Source organism: Rhinatrema bivittatum, chromosome 7 (genome assembly GCF_901001135.1).
Source record: "Rhinatrema bivittatum chromosome 7, aRhiBiv1.1, whole genome shotgun sequence".
NCBI lineage: Eukaryota > Metazoa > Chordata > Amphibia > Gymnophiona > Rhinatrematidae > Rhinatrema > Rhinatrema bivittatum.
The window spans coordinates 269,984,554-270,001,181 of record NC_042621.1 but is presented as its reverse complement, the minus strand read 5'-3'; the positions used below and the strand labels follow the sequence as shown (position 1 = coordinate 270,001,181).

The following is a 16,628-nucleotide window of genomic DNA, read 5'->3' as shown; positions in this document are numbered from 1 at the left end:
TACTGGGGATAACAGCTTTGATGCTCCTCTTTTTCTGACCTTCTCTTTCTCTTTCCCTCCCCTTCTTAGTACTTTCCACCTTTCTCCCTTCTTTCTTTTCTCTAACCTCTCCCTATTTCACATTCTGCCTTTATAATTTTCTTTCTTGTGTCCTCGATTATTCTGGTTAACGATTTGTTGCTCTTTCAAATATAATGTACAGTATCTATGTCAATGATACTTTGTATGTTATTTTATTATGACATGCACTTGATATGCTTAACTGTTTTGTTGTGCAACTTCACTAATAAAAATATTACAACATAAAAAGAAATAGCTTACACTCAGTATGTAAATATTTTTATGACTTATTATTTAAGACAGGATTTCTCAACCCAGTCCTCGGAACACACCAAGCCAGTCAGATTTGCAGCATATCTATAATGGATATGCATGAGATAAATTTGCATACAATGAAGGCTGTGCATGTAAATCTGTCATGCATATTCATTGTGGATATCCTGAAAACCTCACTAACTAGGTGTGTCCCAGTTCAGAGCCGTTAGTTTAAGGTGTGTGTGTAGAAATAGATCATTGCATCCACTTCAACTTCTTATACAAAATTCTACTTCTAGCCGCCTTCTGCCTGGTACTCTAATCAGGAGTGGTGTAAACATTAGCTGGGACTAAGCGGCCGCCTAGCCTGCTAGAAGTGGTTGGGATGCCATCAGTGGATGTGAGGGCACTATTTTTGAAATGCATGAAGGAGACCAGAGATGTGAGTGAGGTCACTGTGCGAAAGGTTTGTCAAGTGGGAGAGAGAGAACCGCCTAGGGTGGCTGCAGAACCTTGCACCAGCACTAACTCTAATGTTGCCAGAACAGGACTTATATAATCAAATTTGTTTACCTTCACAAACTTTTCTAGTTCTGCTTTATCTTTTTCAGATGGGGGCAATCAGAATTGCACACAACAGCCTTTCTCCCCAACTCCCCATTAGGTTTTGTGCTCCGTTTTCAATGCAAATATGGCTTGAAACCTCCCATCCACTCAACTTTCTGCTTTCATCTCTGCTTCTTCTTTTCCTTGCTTATGGTTCTCGCTCACATACCCTCTGCAGTATCCCTCACGCCATCCAAGCTATATCCCATTTCCATGCCTTATCCCTAATTGCATCCTACGTGTAGAATAAATTGCCCTCCTGAAATCTTAAGCTCTCCTCTTCTAATCTTCCAGTCTAGGCTTAAAACCAATTTTTTCATACTTATCTTTCTTGAGCTCTAAATTTTATGCTTCGTGCCCCAGCCCATGCTTTATAATTATGTATCATTTAGCATTTACCATTCTAATTGATTTCTTTTTTAAGGTTCTCTGGTTAGGATGCCAAATATCAAAATAATGTGATTTATAATTTTTAATTAAATGTCTTAGGGCTGGATTTTCTTTCTTTGCATGCCTTACTGAATCGCACGATAACGGGGGGCGAAGCAGGGGGCAGGCCTGCGAAAGCTGGCAGCGATCGCACCACCATGGGGTTATCGCTGCCGGTTTTCACACTCAATAGCGCCATTGTAAAAGGTGGTGCTATTTGGCCCTCTACTGGCAGCGATAAGGGATCTTACCTTATCGCCACCAGCGAAGTTTCTGCAGCGGCTGCCCCGAAGCCGCCCTGACTCCTCCTCTTCCGGTGCCGATGCCGCCCCGATCTAGCTATCACACGCGAAAATAACCCCCTTAGTTTTTAGGAATACTGTGTACCCACACAAAAATCAGATAGCTGTGTATTATAGTCTTAAAGTTACTACAGACTACTAAATTTGATATTTTTCTTCAATAAGTCTGCTGGTTTTAAGCAAGTGTAACATTAGTTTGATGGTAATGATGGTCTTTCAAAATCTACTCCTTTCATTACAGTCCAAGTACTGCCTCCAAGAGAATCTGACTGAACTGCCAGTCGATGTAAGGATGTTTGATGTCAAGGAAGGATGGGGTCATATCAATGCAAGTACTGACTTTTTTTCATGGCAAGGAAAATCTCTGCGGTGCTGACTCACCTATTCTACCTGTGTAAGGATCTGTTCTCTATTTGTGCCGCTTTTCATGCCTTACTGGCCACCAGCTCTGGAGGTCTCAACCCGAAAGAAAGGTAGCTGGTCTAGGCGTGAGTCTGTCTGTGGTGGCCTGGATTTATTTATTTATTTATTTAAAGGCTTTTATATACCGGAGTTCATGTACTAGTACATACCACTTCGGTTTACACAGAACCAATATTGGAAAATTACATCAAACAAGTGGGTATAAAATAACAAGGCTAACTTTGTAGGAACTTAGAACTTGAGGTAAAGGAGAGAGATTTGACTCCTCTGACACTCAGCTACTCATTCCTGGGGCAACTCACAGATGTCAATTGTCACATCAAGTTCTGGCCAATATTGGGCTTCACTGAGCTGACTGTGCATTTTGCAGACTATAATAGGTGTCTGGAGATGATCTGGAAAGAAATACGATGAGTGAGGTAATCAAATTTACAGATGATACAAAATTGTTCAGAGTAATTAAACCACAAGCAGATTATGATAAATTGCAGGAAGACCTTGTGAGACTGGAAAATTGGGCATCGAAATGACAGATGAAATTTAATGTGGGTAAGTGCAAGGTGATGCATATAGGGAAAAATAACCCATGCTATAGTTACACAATGTTAGTTTCCATATTAGGTGCAACCACCCAACAAAGAGATCTGGGCGTCATAGTGGATAACCCATTGAAATTGTCGGTTCAGTGTGCTGCGGCAGTCAAAAAAGCAGACAGAATGTTGGGAATTATTAGAAAGGGAATGGTGAATAAAACGGAAAATGTCATAATGCCTCTGTATCGCTCCATGGTGAGACCGCACCTTGAATATTGTGAACAATTCTGGTTGCCGCATCTCAAAAAAGAAATAATTGCGATGGAGAAGGGCAACCAAAATGATAAGGGGAATGGAACAGCTCCCCTATGAGGAAAGACTAAAGAGGTTAGGGCTTTTCAGCTTGGAGAAGAGACGGCTGAGGGGGGATATGATAGAGGTGTTTAAAATCATGAGAGGTCTAGAAAAGGTAGATATGAATCGGTTATTTACTCTTTCAGATAATAGAAAGACTAGGGGGCACTCCATGAAGTTAGCATGTGGCACATTTAAAACTAATCGGAGAAAGTTCTTTCTCACTCAACGCACAATTAAATTCTGGAATTTGTTGCCAGATGATGTGGTTAGTGCAGTTAGTGTAGCTGTGTTTAAAAAAGGATTGGATAAGTTCTTGGAGGAGAAGTCCATTACCTGCTATTAAGTTCACTTAGAGAATAGCCACTGCCATTAGCAATGGTAACATGGAATAGACTTAGTTTTGGGGTACTTGCCAGGTTCTTATGGCCTGGATTGGCCACTGTTGGAAACGGGATGCTGGGCTTGATGGACCCTTGGTCTGACGCAGTATGGCATTTTCTTATGATATGTTCTTATGGCCTGGATTGGCCATTGTTGGATACAGGATGCTGGGCTTGATGGACCCTTGATCTGACCTAGTATGGCATGTTCTTAATGCCTGGCAAACCTCTAAGGACATGTTGATGTCCTTCTTCAAAATCATCTCCTGGGGCCCTCTGGATCACTATCGCAGCAAATACCGCCTTCAGTTCCTCTATACTATTTGCATCTATTGAATGTATGTACAAGGAATCCTGGGTGGGAACTCTACCACATTTATCTGGAAACCCAAAAGCCTGCCAACGTTTTTTGAATCAGTGCTTCATTGACTTCACCCTGCAGACCTCCCATTTCCCTGACCATAAGTCAAAGGTGGCATATTTATTTATTTTATTTATATTCCGCTTCTCATGCTCTTCAAGGCAGATTACATTCAGGTATTATAGATATTTCCTGATCACCAGTAGGTTTACAATCTGTTTGTGCCTGAAGCAATGGAGGGTAACGTGTCTTGCCCAAGGTCACAAGGAGCAGCAGTGGGATATGAACCCTGACTTTCCTGGTTTGCAGCCTGGCAGCTGTAACCACAGGGCACTCCCTACTACTGACTGGGGAGGCTCTGGCTTGAACTACCCCATTCTGGGAAAAGCACAACCCCTTAATCTCAGATTGTGATGCCTTTGTCTCAGCATTTAAAAGCATTTTTGATGATGCTGGCTATTTAATTTCAGCCTCTATCTCCCTTTTCCGTATGAGGCAAGGGACCTGTGGGGTGGTACGATGTAGAATTCCGCATGGTTGCAGCAGAAACGGGCTGGAATAACGAGGGCCTTGTCATGGTCTTCTTGAATTGATTAGCAGATTGGATCAAGGATGAATTGACCTGCCAGAAATTGCCTTCAGTGTTGGATGCCTTGATCTCCTTGTGCCCTTGTGTGGATGCCTATATTCATAAATGACAGAGCACCAGTTTCCACCATGAGCCCTATGCCCCATGCAGCTCCACAGGCTAATCCTGTTCCACCACCTGTGGAACTGGGCATTCTTTATTTATTTATTTAGAGTTTTTTCTATACCGGCATTCGTGATTAAAAATCAACATCATGCTGGTTTACATATAACAAGGGGGTGTGAACAATAAAACGAAACATTAACAAGTGCAAAGAGTTCATAAAGTTACATTACAACAAGGTTAATATAACTGGGGAGAGAATTAGAGTAAGATAACTGAGCAGTTAGGATTAACTATTTATATTGTGATTATTGGCATTTTTTATATTGTGATTATTGTACATTATTGGCACTTGCCTTTCCCAAATGAAGAAAGAATGAAGAGCGTGGCTGTGCCTTTGCCTCTATTGTGCTGACCCCGGAATTTTAGCCAGAAATTGCCTACGTAAACCCAAGTCTTGTCCACGTTCATCACCAGTCTCAAAGAAACAGATTCCCTTGGACCTTGTTGAGATGTCCCTCAGTCATGTGGCTTAGCATGTCTCAGTTTACTTGTTAGCCTTTCAGGATCAGCAGAGACCCTCACTCTTGTCAACTCCGGGGCAGTGTACAATTTCATTAGCCTGGGTTTTGTCGCCAGCACGAAATTCCTATCCAGCCCAATCCTATATCAAGGAGAAGCACAGTGGGTCATAGTGGATCTGAATCTTCTAGTGGGTATGTAGTACCGTTTCCTTTTGGGTTCTTGAATCACCTTCCTATACAGTGCTTCTAGAGTTACCTTGGCTTCAGTTACATAATCCACTCAGACTGGCTTTCAGTACAGATTGTCTCTTGGTCTCCTTCTTGCTTCTCTTGTGTTCTGGACCTGAAGCTATAGTTCCCACTTTGTGGCCTCTATATAGAAATTCCCCCCAGGCTTTTTTATGCAGTACCATGCTTTTGCAGATGTCTTTAGCAAGATGCAAATGGAGACGTTTCCAAGGCATGGAGCAGCAGCTACCACCCTTAACAAAAGGCATGGGGATTAACTTTCATGATTTGACCAACTGCATCATCACTCTCTACTTTGACAGTGGTGGAAGGAAAAAGGGGAATTGGAGTCAGACTATAGCCAACGCTGGGTCCTGACTTTTACGGTGTAGGATACTGATATGCAGAAAATAGGGAAAAAGCCCAGGACTGCTTCTATGACCAAGTCCAAAAGCAAAGCATGTTCAAGCAGCATTGTCTGAATTATCAAGAAAGCTGCTCACCCTGTCAAATGTTGCTAGCAGTAATTTTGTTATGGGCTTGACAGTAGCTTGATTTTGATTAGTATTACGACCCTTAACATAATGCTTGGGGATAATCTGCATGGAGCAGCAGTTACTACCATAATAAACTTGCTGGGCAGACTGGATGGACCATTTGGGTTTTTTTTCAGCCACCATTACTAAGTCTGTGCCATTGAACTGCTTCCTGGAATTATGCCCTCACATTTCTAGACATATCCCTTTACCCACATACATGTAAGGGTAATTTAAACAGGTATTATCATTACATAGATAATTATCAACAATATACCCGTATGATATCCTTAAAATTTTATTTGTAAGAAACTTTAAAACTATTAATATAGCTTATACATACATTACACCATATTACAAATCTCAAACATTCATACTCCACATTCACACAGACAATGTTAATACCTGTAACAACAAATATTGTACATCAATTAAAATACAAAAAAATAATTACTTTATTATATTTATCAATATTGCACTTCTATATATTGAAGAAATCACTTTATATGTTTCTCTTTATAGAAAAACTTTTTATCTATTACTAGCTGTTATTAGTTGTTGATATAATTATTTGTGCACATTTTTATGAAAAGAATAGGTGGTGAAGATTGGTGTATCCATTGAGAGGTGAAGTTGGAGATTCCCTATATGTGAGAAGAAAGAATAATACAACAGTTTGAACCCCTGGTGAAACCTTCGGGTGAAACAAGAGCTTCTTGTCGGGAGCATAAGAACATGTTGAATTTATAAGCATTGGAAGTGAGAGAATATAGGAGTAGGTTGAATAAATAGTACTCTAAATTAGTCATTTTTTGGAATGAATATAAGGGGAAGTTCTATCAACAACTAATAACAGCTAGTAATAGATAAAAAGTTTTTCTATAAAGAGTAACATATAAAGTGATTTCTTCAATATATAGAAGTGCAATATTGATAAATATAATAAAGTAATTATTTTTTTGTATTTTAATTGATGTACAATATTTGTTGTTACATGTATTAACATTGTCTGTGTGAATGTGGAGTATGAATGTTTGAGATTTGTAATATGGTGTAATGTATGTATAAGCTATATTAATAGTTTTAAAGTTTGTTACAAATAAAATTTTGAGGATATCATACGGGTATGTTGATAATTATCTTAGACATATCCCTTGTCAGGTCCAGAAACTAAGGCCATATCAGAATATATTCAAGAAAACCTAGGTCAAGGCTTCATTTGACCGTTAAAGTCCCCTGCCAGCACAGGATTATTCTTCATGCAAAAGAAGGATAGATCCCTTAGGCCTTGTATCGATTACAGTGGTCTCAATAAGGTCACAGTTAAGATCGAAATCCCCTACTACTAATCTCTGAACTCAATGTCTCTGATGTTCGGGTAATGGCTCACTTGAGCAGTAGTAATCATCGGATAGTATGGTTCAGTATTGCAAATAGGATACAGAAAAGTCACACAAAGAGCCAAGTTTTGAATTTCACAAATATGGACTTTGTCAAAATGGGGATGTACCTGGAGGAAGAACTGTAAGAATGAGAGAAAATGGATGAGGTGGAACAGTGGGCCAAAGTAAAAGGAGCTATTACAAAGGCAACAAATCTATTTGTTAGGAAAGTAAAGAAGAGTAAGAGGAAAAATAAACCAATCTGGTTCTCTAAGGAGATGGCTGAAAAAATTAAGGCAAAAACAGCATTCGAGAAGTATAACTGATCTCAAAAAAAGGAACGGAAGGAAGAATATCTATTAAAAATAAGAGAGACGAAGAAAGAAATCAGGAAAGCAAAAAGTCAAGCGAAAGAAAGAATTGCCAAGGAGGCAAAGAGAGGAGACAAAACATTTTTTAGATATATCAGAGAAAGAAGGGAGGCCTGAAGTGGTATAGTAAAATTGAAAGGTGATAAGGAGCACTGTGTGGAGAGAGATGAAGAAATGGCAGAAATATTAAACAAATACTTCAGTTCGGTGTTAACTAAAGAAGACCCTGGGGAAGGACCGTTGCTGGTTGACAAGCCCATAGATGGAAATGGGGTAGATGAAACTCCGTTTACAGAAAATGTATGGAAAGAGCTAGGAAAACTGAAAATGAACAAGGCCATGGGGTCAGATGAGGTTTATCCCAGGATACTGAGGGAGCTCAGAGATGGTACTGGCAGGTCCACTGCATGACCTGTTCAATAGATCCCTGGAAACGGGTGTGGAGCCAAGTGATTGGAGAAGAGTGGTGGTAGTCCTGCTTCTCAAGAGTGACAGAGAAGATGCTGGAAACTATAGGCTGGTTAGCCTCACCTCAGTGGTGGGAAAATTAATGGGATTCTGCTGAAGGAAAGGATAGTGAACTGTCTATAGTCAAGAGGGTTGCTGGAAACGAGGCAGCATGGATTCACTAGGGAGAGTCCTGTCAGACAATTCTGATTTTGTTGATTGGGTGACTAAAGAATTGGATAGAAGAATAGTGCTTAATGTGATCTACTTGGATTTCAGCAAAGCTTTTGATAAAGTCCCGCATAAGAGGCTTGTGAATAAAATCAGAAGCTTGAGAGTGAGCGCCAAGGTGGTTGCTTGGATTACAGACTTGTTGACGGACAGAAGACAGCATGTAATGATAAATGGAACCTACTCTGACGAGAGAACAGTGTTAAGTGGAATGCCACAAGGATCAGTTTTGGGACCCATTCTGTTCAATATCTTTGTGAGCAACATTGTGAAAGGGATAGAAGGTAAAGTTTGTCTATTTGCAGCTGATACTAAGATCTGCAACAGAGTGTACATGCCGGAAGGAGTAGAGAGAATGACGTGATGTAAGGAAGTTTGAACAATGGTCGAAGATATGGCAGCTGGGATTCAATGCCAAGAAATGCAGTCATGCTTTTGGGGTGTGGTAATCCAAAAGAGCTGTATGTGATGGGGAGTGAAGCGCTGTTGTGCAGGGAACAAGAGAGGGACCTTGGGGTGATAGTGTCTAGCGATCTGAAGACAATGAAATAATGTGACAAGGAGATAACTAAACCAGAAAAATCACTAGTTAATATAACCTGTATTGGCACAGAATTAATTCCCAATATTTGAAGTTGTATAGTAAAATTAAAATATTCTTTTTATTATCATGTAATTAAAATTATCACATTTTACATAGTTTATAGTAATGACTGTAGAAACATTTTTTTATATTGAAAGATAAGATCTCAGCACCGGCATAGAATCTGATATTTAACAGAAACTAATTGACCGGTCGGTACAATCACTGGTCTATTATCTTCCTTTTGTTTTTTTCTTTTTTTGTAAAACCCATCTCTCAATTTTCCATTAAAGTGCTGAAACATGCATTATAGCTGTATATTAAACACATTGCAACTTCAAAATGTTAGACTTGAGCTTTAAACCATGGAGGTTTTGAGCTATCGAACTTGAAGTTAAACTGTAGTAGTTCTATACTGTTCCACCCGACTAAGCATTTGCAAAGCGAGCAAAATTACTTTTAATTTTCTTGTACTCCCACATGGAGGGTTACTGTCCCGACTAGAGTGTACTTATCTTAGCAACTTATTCTATTGCTCATAAATTGGTTGTGTACTGTTAAGCCCAAGTGTGTTTCTTCGGCTAACACAACCGCTAAGTTTTTTCTTTTTAGAACCACCAAACTGCCGATGTTGTCAACGTTTCGTAACCTGCATCAGGGTGGGCATTTTTTGAAATGGACTTGCCGTCTCAATAGTAGGGTTAAAGCGGTAATCCAAAAGAGTTGTATGTGATGGGGAGTGAAGGGCTGTTGTGCATGGAACAAGAGAGGGACCTTGGGGTGATAGTGTCTAGCAATCTGAAGACAATGAAATAATGTGACAAGGAGATAACTAAAACCAGAAGAATGTTGGGCTGCATAGAGAGAGGGATAACCAGTAAGAAAAAGGAGATGATAATCCCCTTGTACAGGTCATTGGTGAAGCCTCACCTGGAGTACTGTGTTCAGTTCTGGAGACCATATGTCAAAACTGCAGAGACAGGATGGAGGCAGTCAAGAGAAGAGCGACCAAAATGGTGGGTGGTCTCCATCAAATGACTTAAGAGGAGAGGTTGAAGGACCTAAATATGTATACCCTGGAGGAGAGGAGGTGCAGGGGAGATAAGATACAGACCTTCAGGTACCTGAAAGGTTTTAATGATGCACAATCAACAACAGACCTTTGCTGTTGGAAAGAAATCAGTAGAACTAGGGGTCACGAAATGAAACTCCAAGGAGGCGACTCAGAACCAACTTCAGGAAATATTTCTTCACGGAGCGGGTGGTGGATGCCTGGAATACCCTTTTAGAGGAGATGAAGACAAAAACAGTGAAAGATTTCAAAGGGGCATGGGATAAACACTGTGGATCCCTAAAGGCTAGATGATGGAAATGAAGAAAAGAGTGCATGGGGGTAACTTGCTGGTGTGGCGGTTTCTACCCTTAACCAATTATCCTTCATACTGTTGATGCAACGCCATCATTGCTCTATGCTTCAACAGCAGGAGGAAAAGGGGAATTAGATTCAGACAGCAACCAACAAGGACATTGAATTTTAAGGTCTGGGAAAACAAGCACGAGGGTAACTAGCAGATGCGGCTGTAACCACCCTTAACCATTAAGCCTGATACTTTTGATGCAACTCCAACATTGCTATCTGCTTCAGTGGCAAGAGGTAACAGGGAATTGGACTCAGACAGCAACCAATAAATGCCCTGACTTTGACGGTCTGGGAAACTAAGTATAGGGGTGTCTTGTACGGCATGGCAGATACTACCATAAACTTGCTGGGCAGACTGAATGGATCGTTTCGTCCTTTTCTGCCATCATTTCTCTGTTTCTATGCTGCCATCTTCATCACTGAGGTCATGACTTAGCATCCCCCCTTACTCAAGTGTAGGGGAGAATTCTAAGGGAATTCCATCAGATCCTTACTTGACTTGCTGCCTCATATTGCCTGAAGACTTCTTCTACTCCAACTTCCTGAACAAGCTAGCGAAAGAATTTAACATAAATGTCTGGAAGGAGACTTACCCAAGGACTGATGTCTTTGGCTGTTGCAGATCATACAACTACCAGCGGACTTTGCAGCGATTCTGGTACACACATTGCTTCAGGATCTCTAAACAAGGAAATGGCAGTCTCCCATCTCGTGTCTGCTGGTGGCCCATAAGCTCGATTTAAGTGCAAGTTACAAGCTGTCCCTGGTTTTGGAGTAGTCCAGCTTCCTCACCACTCAGCTATTAAGAGGGCCAAGAGATCTCAGAATTACTCAAATATGCCCCCAGGGAAAGGCCAAAACTTCCAGATACCTTTTGGCAGGAAAGTATTTCCGAGTTCCATGTTAAGCAACCCAGATTGCAGCCCACTAGTTGTATGTGGTGGTGTATCTACATGAATGCTTTAAGAAGTAAAAGCCCTTGATAGTCATTTGACCCAGAGTAGGCTGACGTTTATAGAATGGTGGAGGATGCAGAAAAGCATGGAAAACACATGATCTGCTTGGTCAATGAAGCATTTGATGCTGCGGCCAGTACTTCAGCAGCAACTGTTGGGGCACAAAGACTGGTGTGGTTATGAGTTAGCAATATGGGTGAAGATGTTTAAGGCGGTCTCGCAGATGTCGTGTGTGCCAGAGACAATTTGGGGACAAAGTCAAGGAGATGGCTCAAATTAAGAAGCACCCAGTCAATGATAGTCATCTGCCAGAAGAAGAGACTAGCCACCTCTGGCCAGATGTCAGTTCTAAGCTTCTGTTCTTTCAGATACTTCCCTTCTTAGCATCATGCCTCCCCACCCCACCACCCCACTCTGCAGCTGCACCTTGTTAGTTGGCTTCAGAGGGAAGAAAGGATTCAAGAGAAGACTCCATAGCTGATGCATTGAAAGCCAGAGCCATGTTTTGACAGAGCTCAAATCAATCCCTTGCTTCCACTGATGGGGGTGGCCTAATCCTTCTTTCTGGAGAAGGGGAAGATTACCAAGGCATGGGGTGCCCTAAAAAAGGGGCAGTGTGGCTACTGCTTGCATTTTTTCTTGTCTCCCTCCAATTCACCATTTTTCAGCCTTCATTTCAGACCCATGTCATTCTGCCCAGCTACTGCTGGAAGTTGAGTCGCTTCCCCTGTAGAGGGCAATTGAACTGATACTTTTCCAAGAGCTTGGTTAGAGATTTTATTACCAGTATTTCCTCATTCCTAAGAAAATGGGGTCATACATTTGCTTATCCCCATTTATCCATCTTACAGGATTTTCCTCAATTTATGGTAAAGGATGTATATTATCAGTAAAGAGTGCTCACCTTTGACCTGTCAGCAGCCCTTTTGGTGTTCATGAAATGCGGTGCATTTTTGACAACCGAGTGTCCATGTATTTCCTTACCTGACAATTGGCTAGTGATGGGCCCAACCCTGTTGAGGATCTGGAGTTCTTTGAGAAGCCCATCCAACTCCTCCATTCCCTGAGTTTTTTGGTTGAGTTTGGTACATATGTAGAGAGGTGTGTAACTTTGCCAGGTCAAGCCAGTTCAGAGGATTCAGTTCATAGGAGCATGGATAGACTCTGTACAAGAGCGAGCATTACCCCCAGGTGAGAGGGCCAAAGACACCAGACTTCAGCAAGAGAGCAATCTTGGTCATCCTTGGTCACATGGTAGTTGCAGTGTGTATACTTTCCACAACTCAGTTGAACATGAGAAACCTTCAGCAGGATCTCCAGTGTCAATGGGACCAATTAATCAACCATTGTCCCATCTGATAATCGCAATTATTGCATGTTCGCGATTATTGCTTGTTTGAAAAAATCTGCTTCCTATTACAGTTAGCTGCTTTGTATGCATAGAATCACATAATGCATATAAAGCAACTAATGCTTAGTAATTTCTAGTAAACTAAATAATGTGGCTGACTTAGAAAATTTTCAGCCATGTTATTTTATCTACATCTTTTCTGACAGTAACTTTGAGCAAGTGGTTTTATGCAGCAGGTTTTCCCGGTAATCCATGCACCACTGGTGGGGCCGGGTTGTTTTTTTCAGTAATTGCTGTACCGTGCAACCACAGCTTAGGACTCCCCTAATTGTTGATGGAGAAAGCAAGCTTGCTCATCTATAAACAGGGTTCTCCATAGACAGCAGGATGAATTAGCCATGCTTATTTACCCACCCATCTCCCTAGAGGGTTGACTACCTAGGTAAAGCTTATGCTCTGCAAATGACTGTGGGGCTCATGAGGCCGTGCACGCAGGAACGCACACACATGCTAAGTTTTGCTGAGCTATAGTAGATAGGTCTGTTCGCCACCATTAAATGACATCACCTACAAGTCATTGCTATTTCATCCTCCTGTCTGTGGAAAACCTTGTTTTCAGGTAAGAAAACTTGCTTTTCGGCTTTGTTAAAAAGGTTACCTGTTGTGATAGCAAATAAATGCACAATCAGTAGGAAATGCAAGAGAGTTGGACTCTATACAGGCCACTTTTTTTTTTTTTTGTATCTGTGATGGGTGCTGTAGGTTATGTAACAGACAGTGATAGATTGTACATGTCTAGAAATTCAGGGACTAGCTATTAATTTATCTACATTTGATGCAATACATATAGTTCTATTTCATACTTATATACCACCCTTTTCTCAAAAAATGGGACCTAAAACAATTTACAACATAAAAACAATCAAATGTATTTAAAAGAACGTTACCCACACATTTACTTCACTGTTCAAGGTAGGTTAAAACATTCATATATCAATACAGCGTAATATAACACATACAATAACAATTAAAAATTCCTAATACAGAGCTACCCGCTCCCATCCCCTCCACTATAGTTCCTGTCTTTGGGAGCGACCCACCTCCATTGACAATCCTGATCTTAATTGGGCTGAATGATGATGTTGCGAAGGAGCATTGAAGAGCCACCCTTATTCAGAAAATAAACAGCAAAAGCATGCAGAGGTGTAGTTTCAGGAATGCTTTATAACATAGATTTGCAGAAGGAGGGCAAAGGGTAGTGGGCTTCTTAGATACTGAGTACATAATCAATATGTGTCTGTGTTTGTAATGCACTTTTCCTTGCTTGCTTTCAAATGTTGAATTTACACCAGAATGGTTTGTGGTAACCTAGCTTCTCCAAGGACAAACAGGATATTCTGTCCTCACAGGTGGGGTGATGTCATTCTGTGGAGCCTAGGTCAGTGCAATGATTGCATAACTCCTAGAGCTTTCATCATGCTCTACTGAATGTGTGTGGGCCATCCTGCAGGCCCCTTCCCTGCAATTTCACTTTTTCATGGAGGCTAATGGGCATGGTTCTAGATGAATACATATTTTGAGTAACTCGCTTCAAAACTACATTTTTCTATATGGCTTCCATCAGTTCAGCCTCTCTCCTACTGACTTAGATCCTTAGGTAGGTTTTTTTTTTCATCGAATTAAAAGTTTGTTTGGAATGTTTTTTTGTTTTCTTTTTTTTTCTTTTTGCATGTCTGGTTGTTGCAAGACATCATCAATGCATTGAGCCACATTGATCAGATTTTTTGTTCAAAATGTAGTCATTTGATTTTGAGGTGGCTATTTTTCACACAATGTCCAGGAGCTTTGCAAGATGCCCCCAGTGCGAACATACCATGTCTGTCAGGGATCCCCATGATAGATGTGTGATTTGCCTGGGAGCCAACTATAATATCTCAGAAAGGTCCACATGCAAAATGATTATTCCCAGAGACTGTTGGTTCTCCTTAGAGCTCATGAAAATCTCTTTTGGACAGATATCAGGGCCATCAGCATCGGAGGCTTTGACATCGAAGGGCCCAAGAGTTGCATCATCAATATTAAGGAAGCATCACTCTTCATTAAGGTCGAGCATCAACTGAAACCATGGAAGTAGGTTATCCTCTAACAACACCTGTACAAGAGAAGTGAACAATTCCATTTCAGAGGCATCAACATTGAGGGAAACTAATGGAGAGCATCAAGAAAAGGCAAAATGCATCGACATTTGTCCTGATCAGTGCACTATGTCGAGACCAGAGAGATACTCTGGCTCCCAGTAACCTCCAGGATAATCTATAAATCCCTCACCCTCATACACAAAGCCATTCACAACCAAGACATGCACTGGTTCCCTGAACATCTCCATCTCCACAACACAACCAGACCAACTAGAAAACAGCACCAAGCCAAACTCCTGACTCCCTCCCCCAAAGTCATCAAACATGCCACGATCAGAGAAAGATCATTCATTATAGCAGGCACTTCCCACTGGAACAAAATGCCACCCCACCTACGCCAGGAACCTTGCCATAAAAAATTCAAACAGAATCTTAAAACCTGGCTCTTCAAACTAGCATACCCCAACTAACCGACTACTCCCAAAGCTACATACCCGACCCTCACGCCCCTCCCGACTGACACGCATCTATTGAACTTAACAACCATGACCCCCCCTCATCCCCGCCCCCTCCTACATCCCTATTCCCCTTCCTCCCACCCTCCCCTCATCCTCCTCCCCTCTCACCCTCCCCTTCATCCTTCTACCTTTCTCTAACCGCCTATATACCCTATCACCTTGTGAATAGTTAAAAAACCTAGTTCTTCTACTCTCCTAAGAGTTAATTATGTAACCACCTGTCTCAAGTTGAATTAGTTGTCTCAATGTTTTTTCCTATTCTAAATTATTGTAAAGCCTGTTGCTATGTTACGTTACATTGTGAACCGGGGTGATGTTTTTTAACGTGCCCCGGTATATAAAAAATCCTTAAATAAATAAATAATACTGACAATAGCCATACAGGCTCCCAAACATCCCTACAGAGAGGGTTGCTCACACTTGATACAATCTGAGAGATTGTAACAGCCTCTCAGGACCCAAATCACAGTTGCTGATTCATCTTAGGTGACCCAGGAAGATGTGACCTCACCTCCTGCTTCCCAAATCGTTAGCATTGGCAGTTTTTGAGGAGGAATTCAGAAAAAAATCAGGAGGTAGTGGACCTCTCTTTGGCTCACATCGATGCAGATGGATGTCCAACCCATTCACTGCTTTGAAAGACCTCATTTGAGGCCAGGAATGTGGTCTAGAAATTTGATAAATAAAATTATAAAAAATTTTGGAGCACTAGCAGCAGTTTCATTAATGCTGTTGCCTGGAGAGTTATCAACATGATACAATCCACCCTAATGTCAATTTTCAGTGCATCAGGAGAGGAAGCTTCCTTAAGGCATTGGGATACATCAAAGTCAAATGAGGGCCTCTCCGAGGTCTTGGCTACCAGACAGATGCAGACTTTGGCTATCTCTCCAACCCAAAGGTGGAAATCAGAGTCAGCATTCAGAGGGTATGAACCACTCTCCTCCACAAGAAAGAAAGTTCCCACCAGAGACTTCTCCTTTGTTGACTTTATTAAAAGAATGTCTGTGAATATTGCTTTTCAGTTAGAGAAGGAAGAATCTAGGGCAAAAGTGTTGGATATCCTCCCATTACTCAGTCCCCTGAAGGTTGTTGTGGCAGTGCCAGTCAGTTATCCTTAAGGATGTTTAAATAATGTAGGAGACACCTCTCCCCATCTCCATCAACAAGGAGATAGACTCAATGTGTACTGTGTTCAGAAGGTTCAGAAGACTTGATTTGACAAACAAAAGCATCCTCATCAGTCTGAGTCAGCTCTCAAGAAGTCTAGGACTCATTCCTTAGTGTCCCTTGGGGAAAGGGGTCCTGCACACTTGACACTCTTGAGAGAGAGATTTATCAAAATGCTCTGCTCACTTCTCACAAGGTATCCTACTAGCTCTTCATGGACTAATATTTGCATAACATTCTGTAAAAAGTTAAGGATATTCTGACTTTCTCTCTCAAGAGAAGTTGGATGATCTGATGTCACTAGGGGGTTAAGGTAAGAAGTGTGGAAAATGGTCAGATCGACCTATGATGTGTTTGAGATAGCATCAAGAGCCAC

The 16,628-nt window shown here is 41.2% G+C and overlaps 1 protein-coding gene across 12 annotated transcripts in view; it reads left to right on the top strand.

Moving 5' to 3' along the window:
* The window catches only part of BTRC (beta-transducin repeat containing E3 ubiquitin protein ligase), a 545,063-nt gene that overhangs the window by 369,629 nt on the left and 158,806 nt on the right, over nt 1-16,628 (top strand). For 9 of the 12 annotated variants that reach the window (XR_003857906.1, XR_003857907.1, XM_029610228.1 and 6 more), the window contains one exon: nt 1,894-1,980. The exons of the other annotated variants lie outside the window; for them this stretch is intronic. Coding sequence is in view for 7 of the 9 variants with exons in the window: in XM_029610228.1 (XP_029466088.1) it covers nt 1,894-1,980 (87 nt within the window). In the remaining 2 variants the exon portion in view is untranslated. The remainder of the gene's footprint in view (nt 1-1,893; nt 1,981-16,628) is intronic. 12 annotated transcript variants of the gene reach the window in all.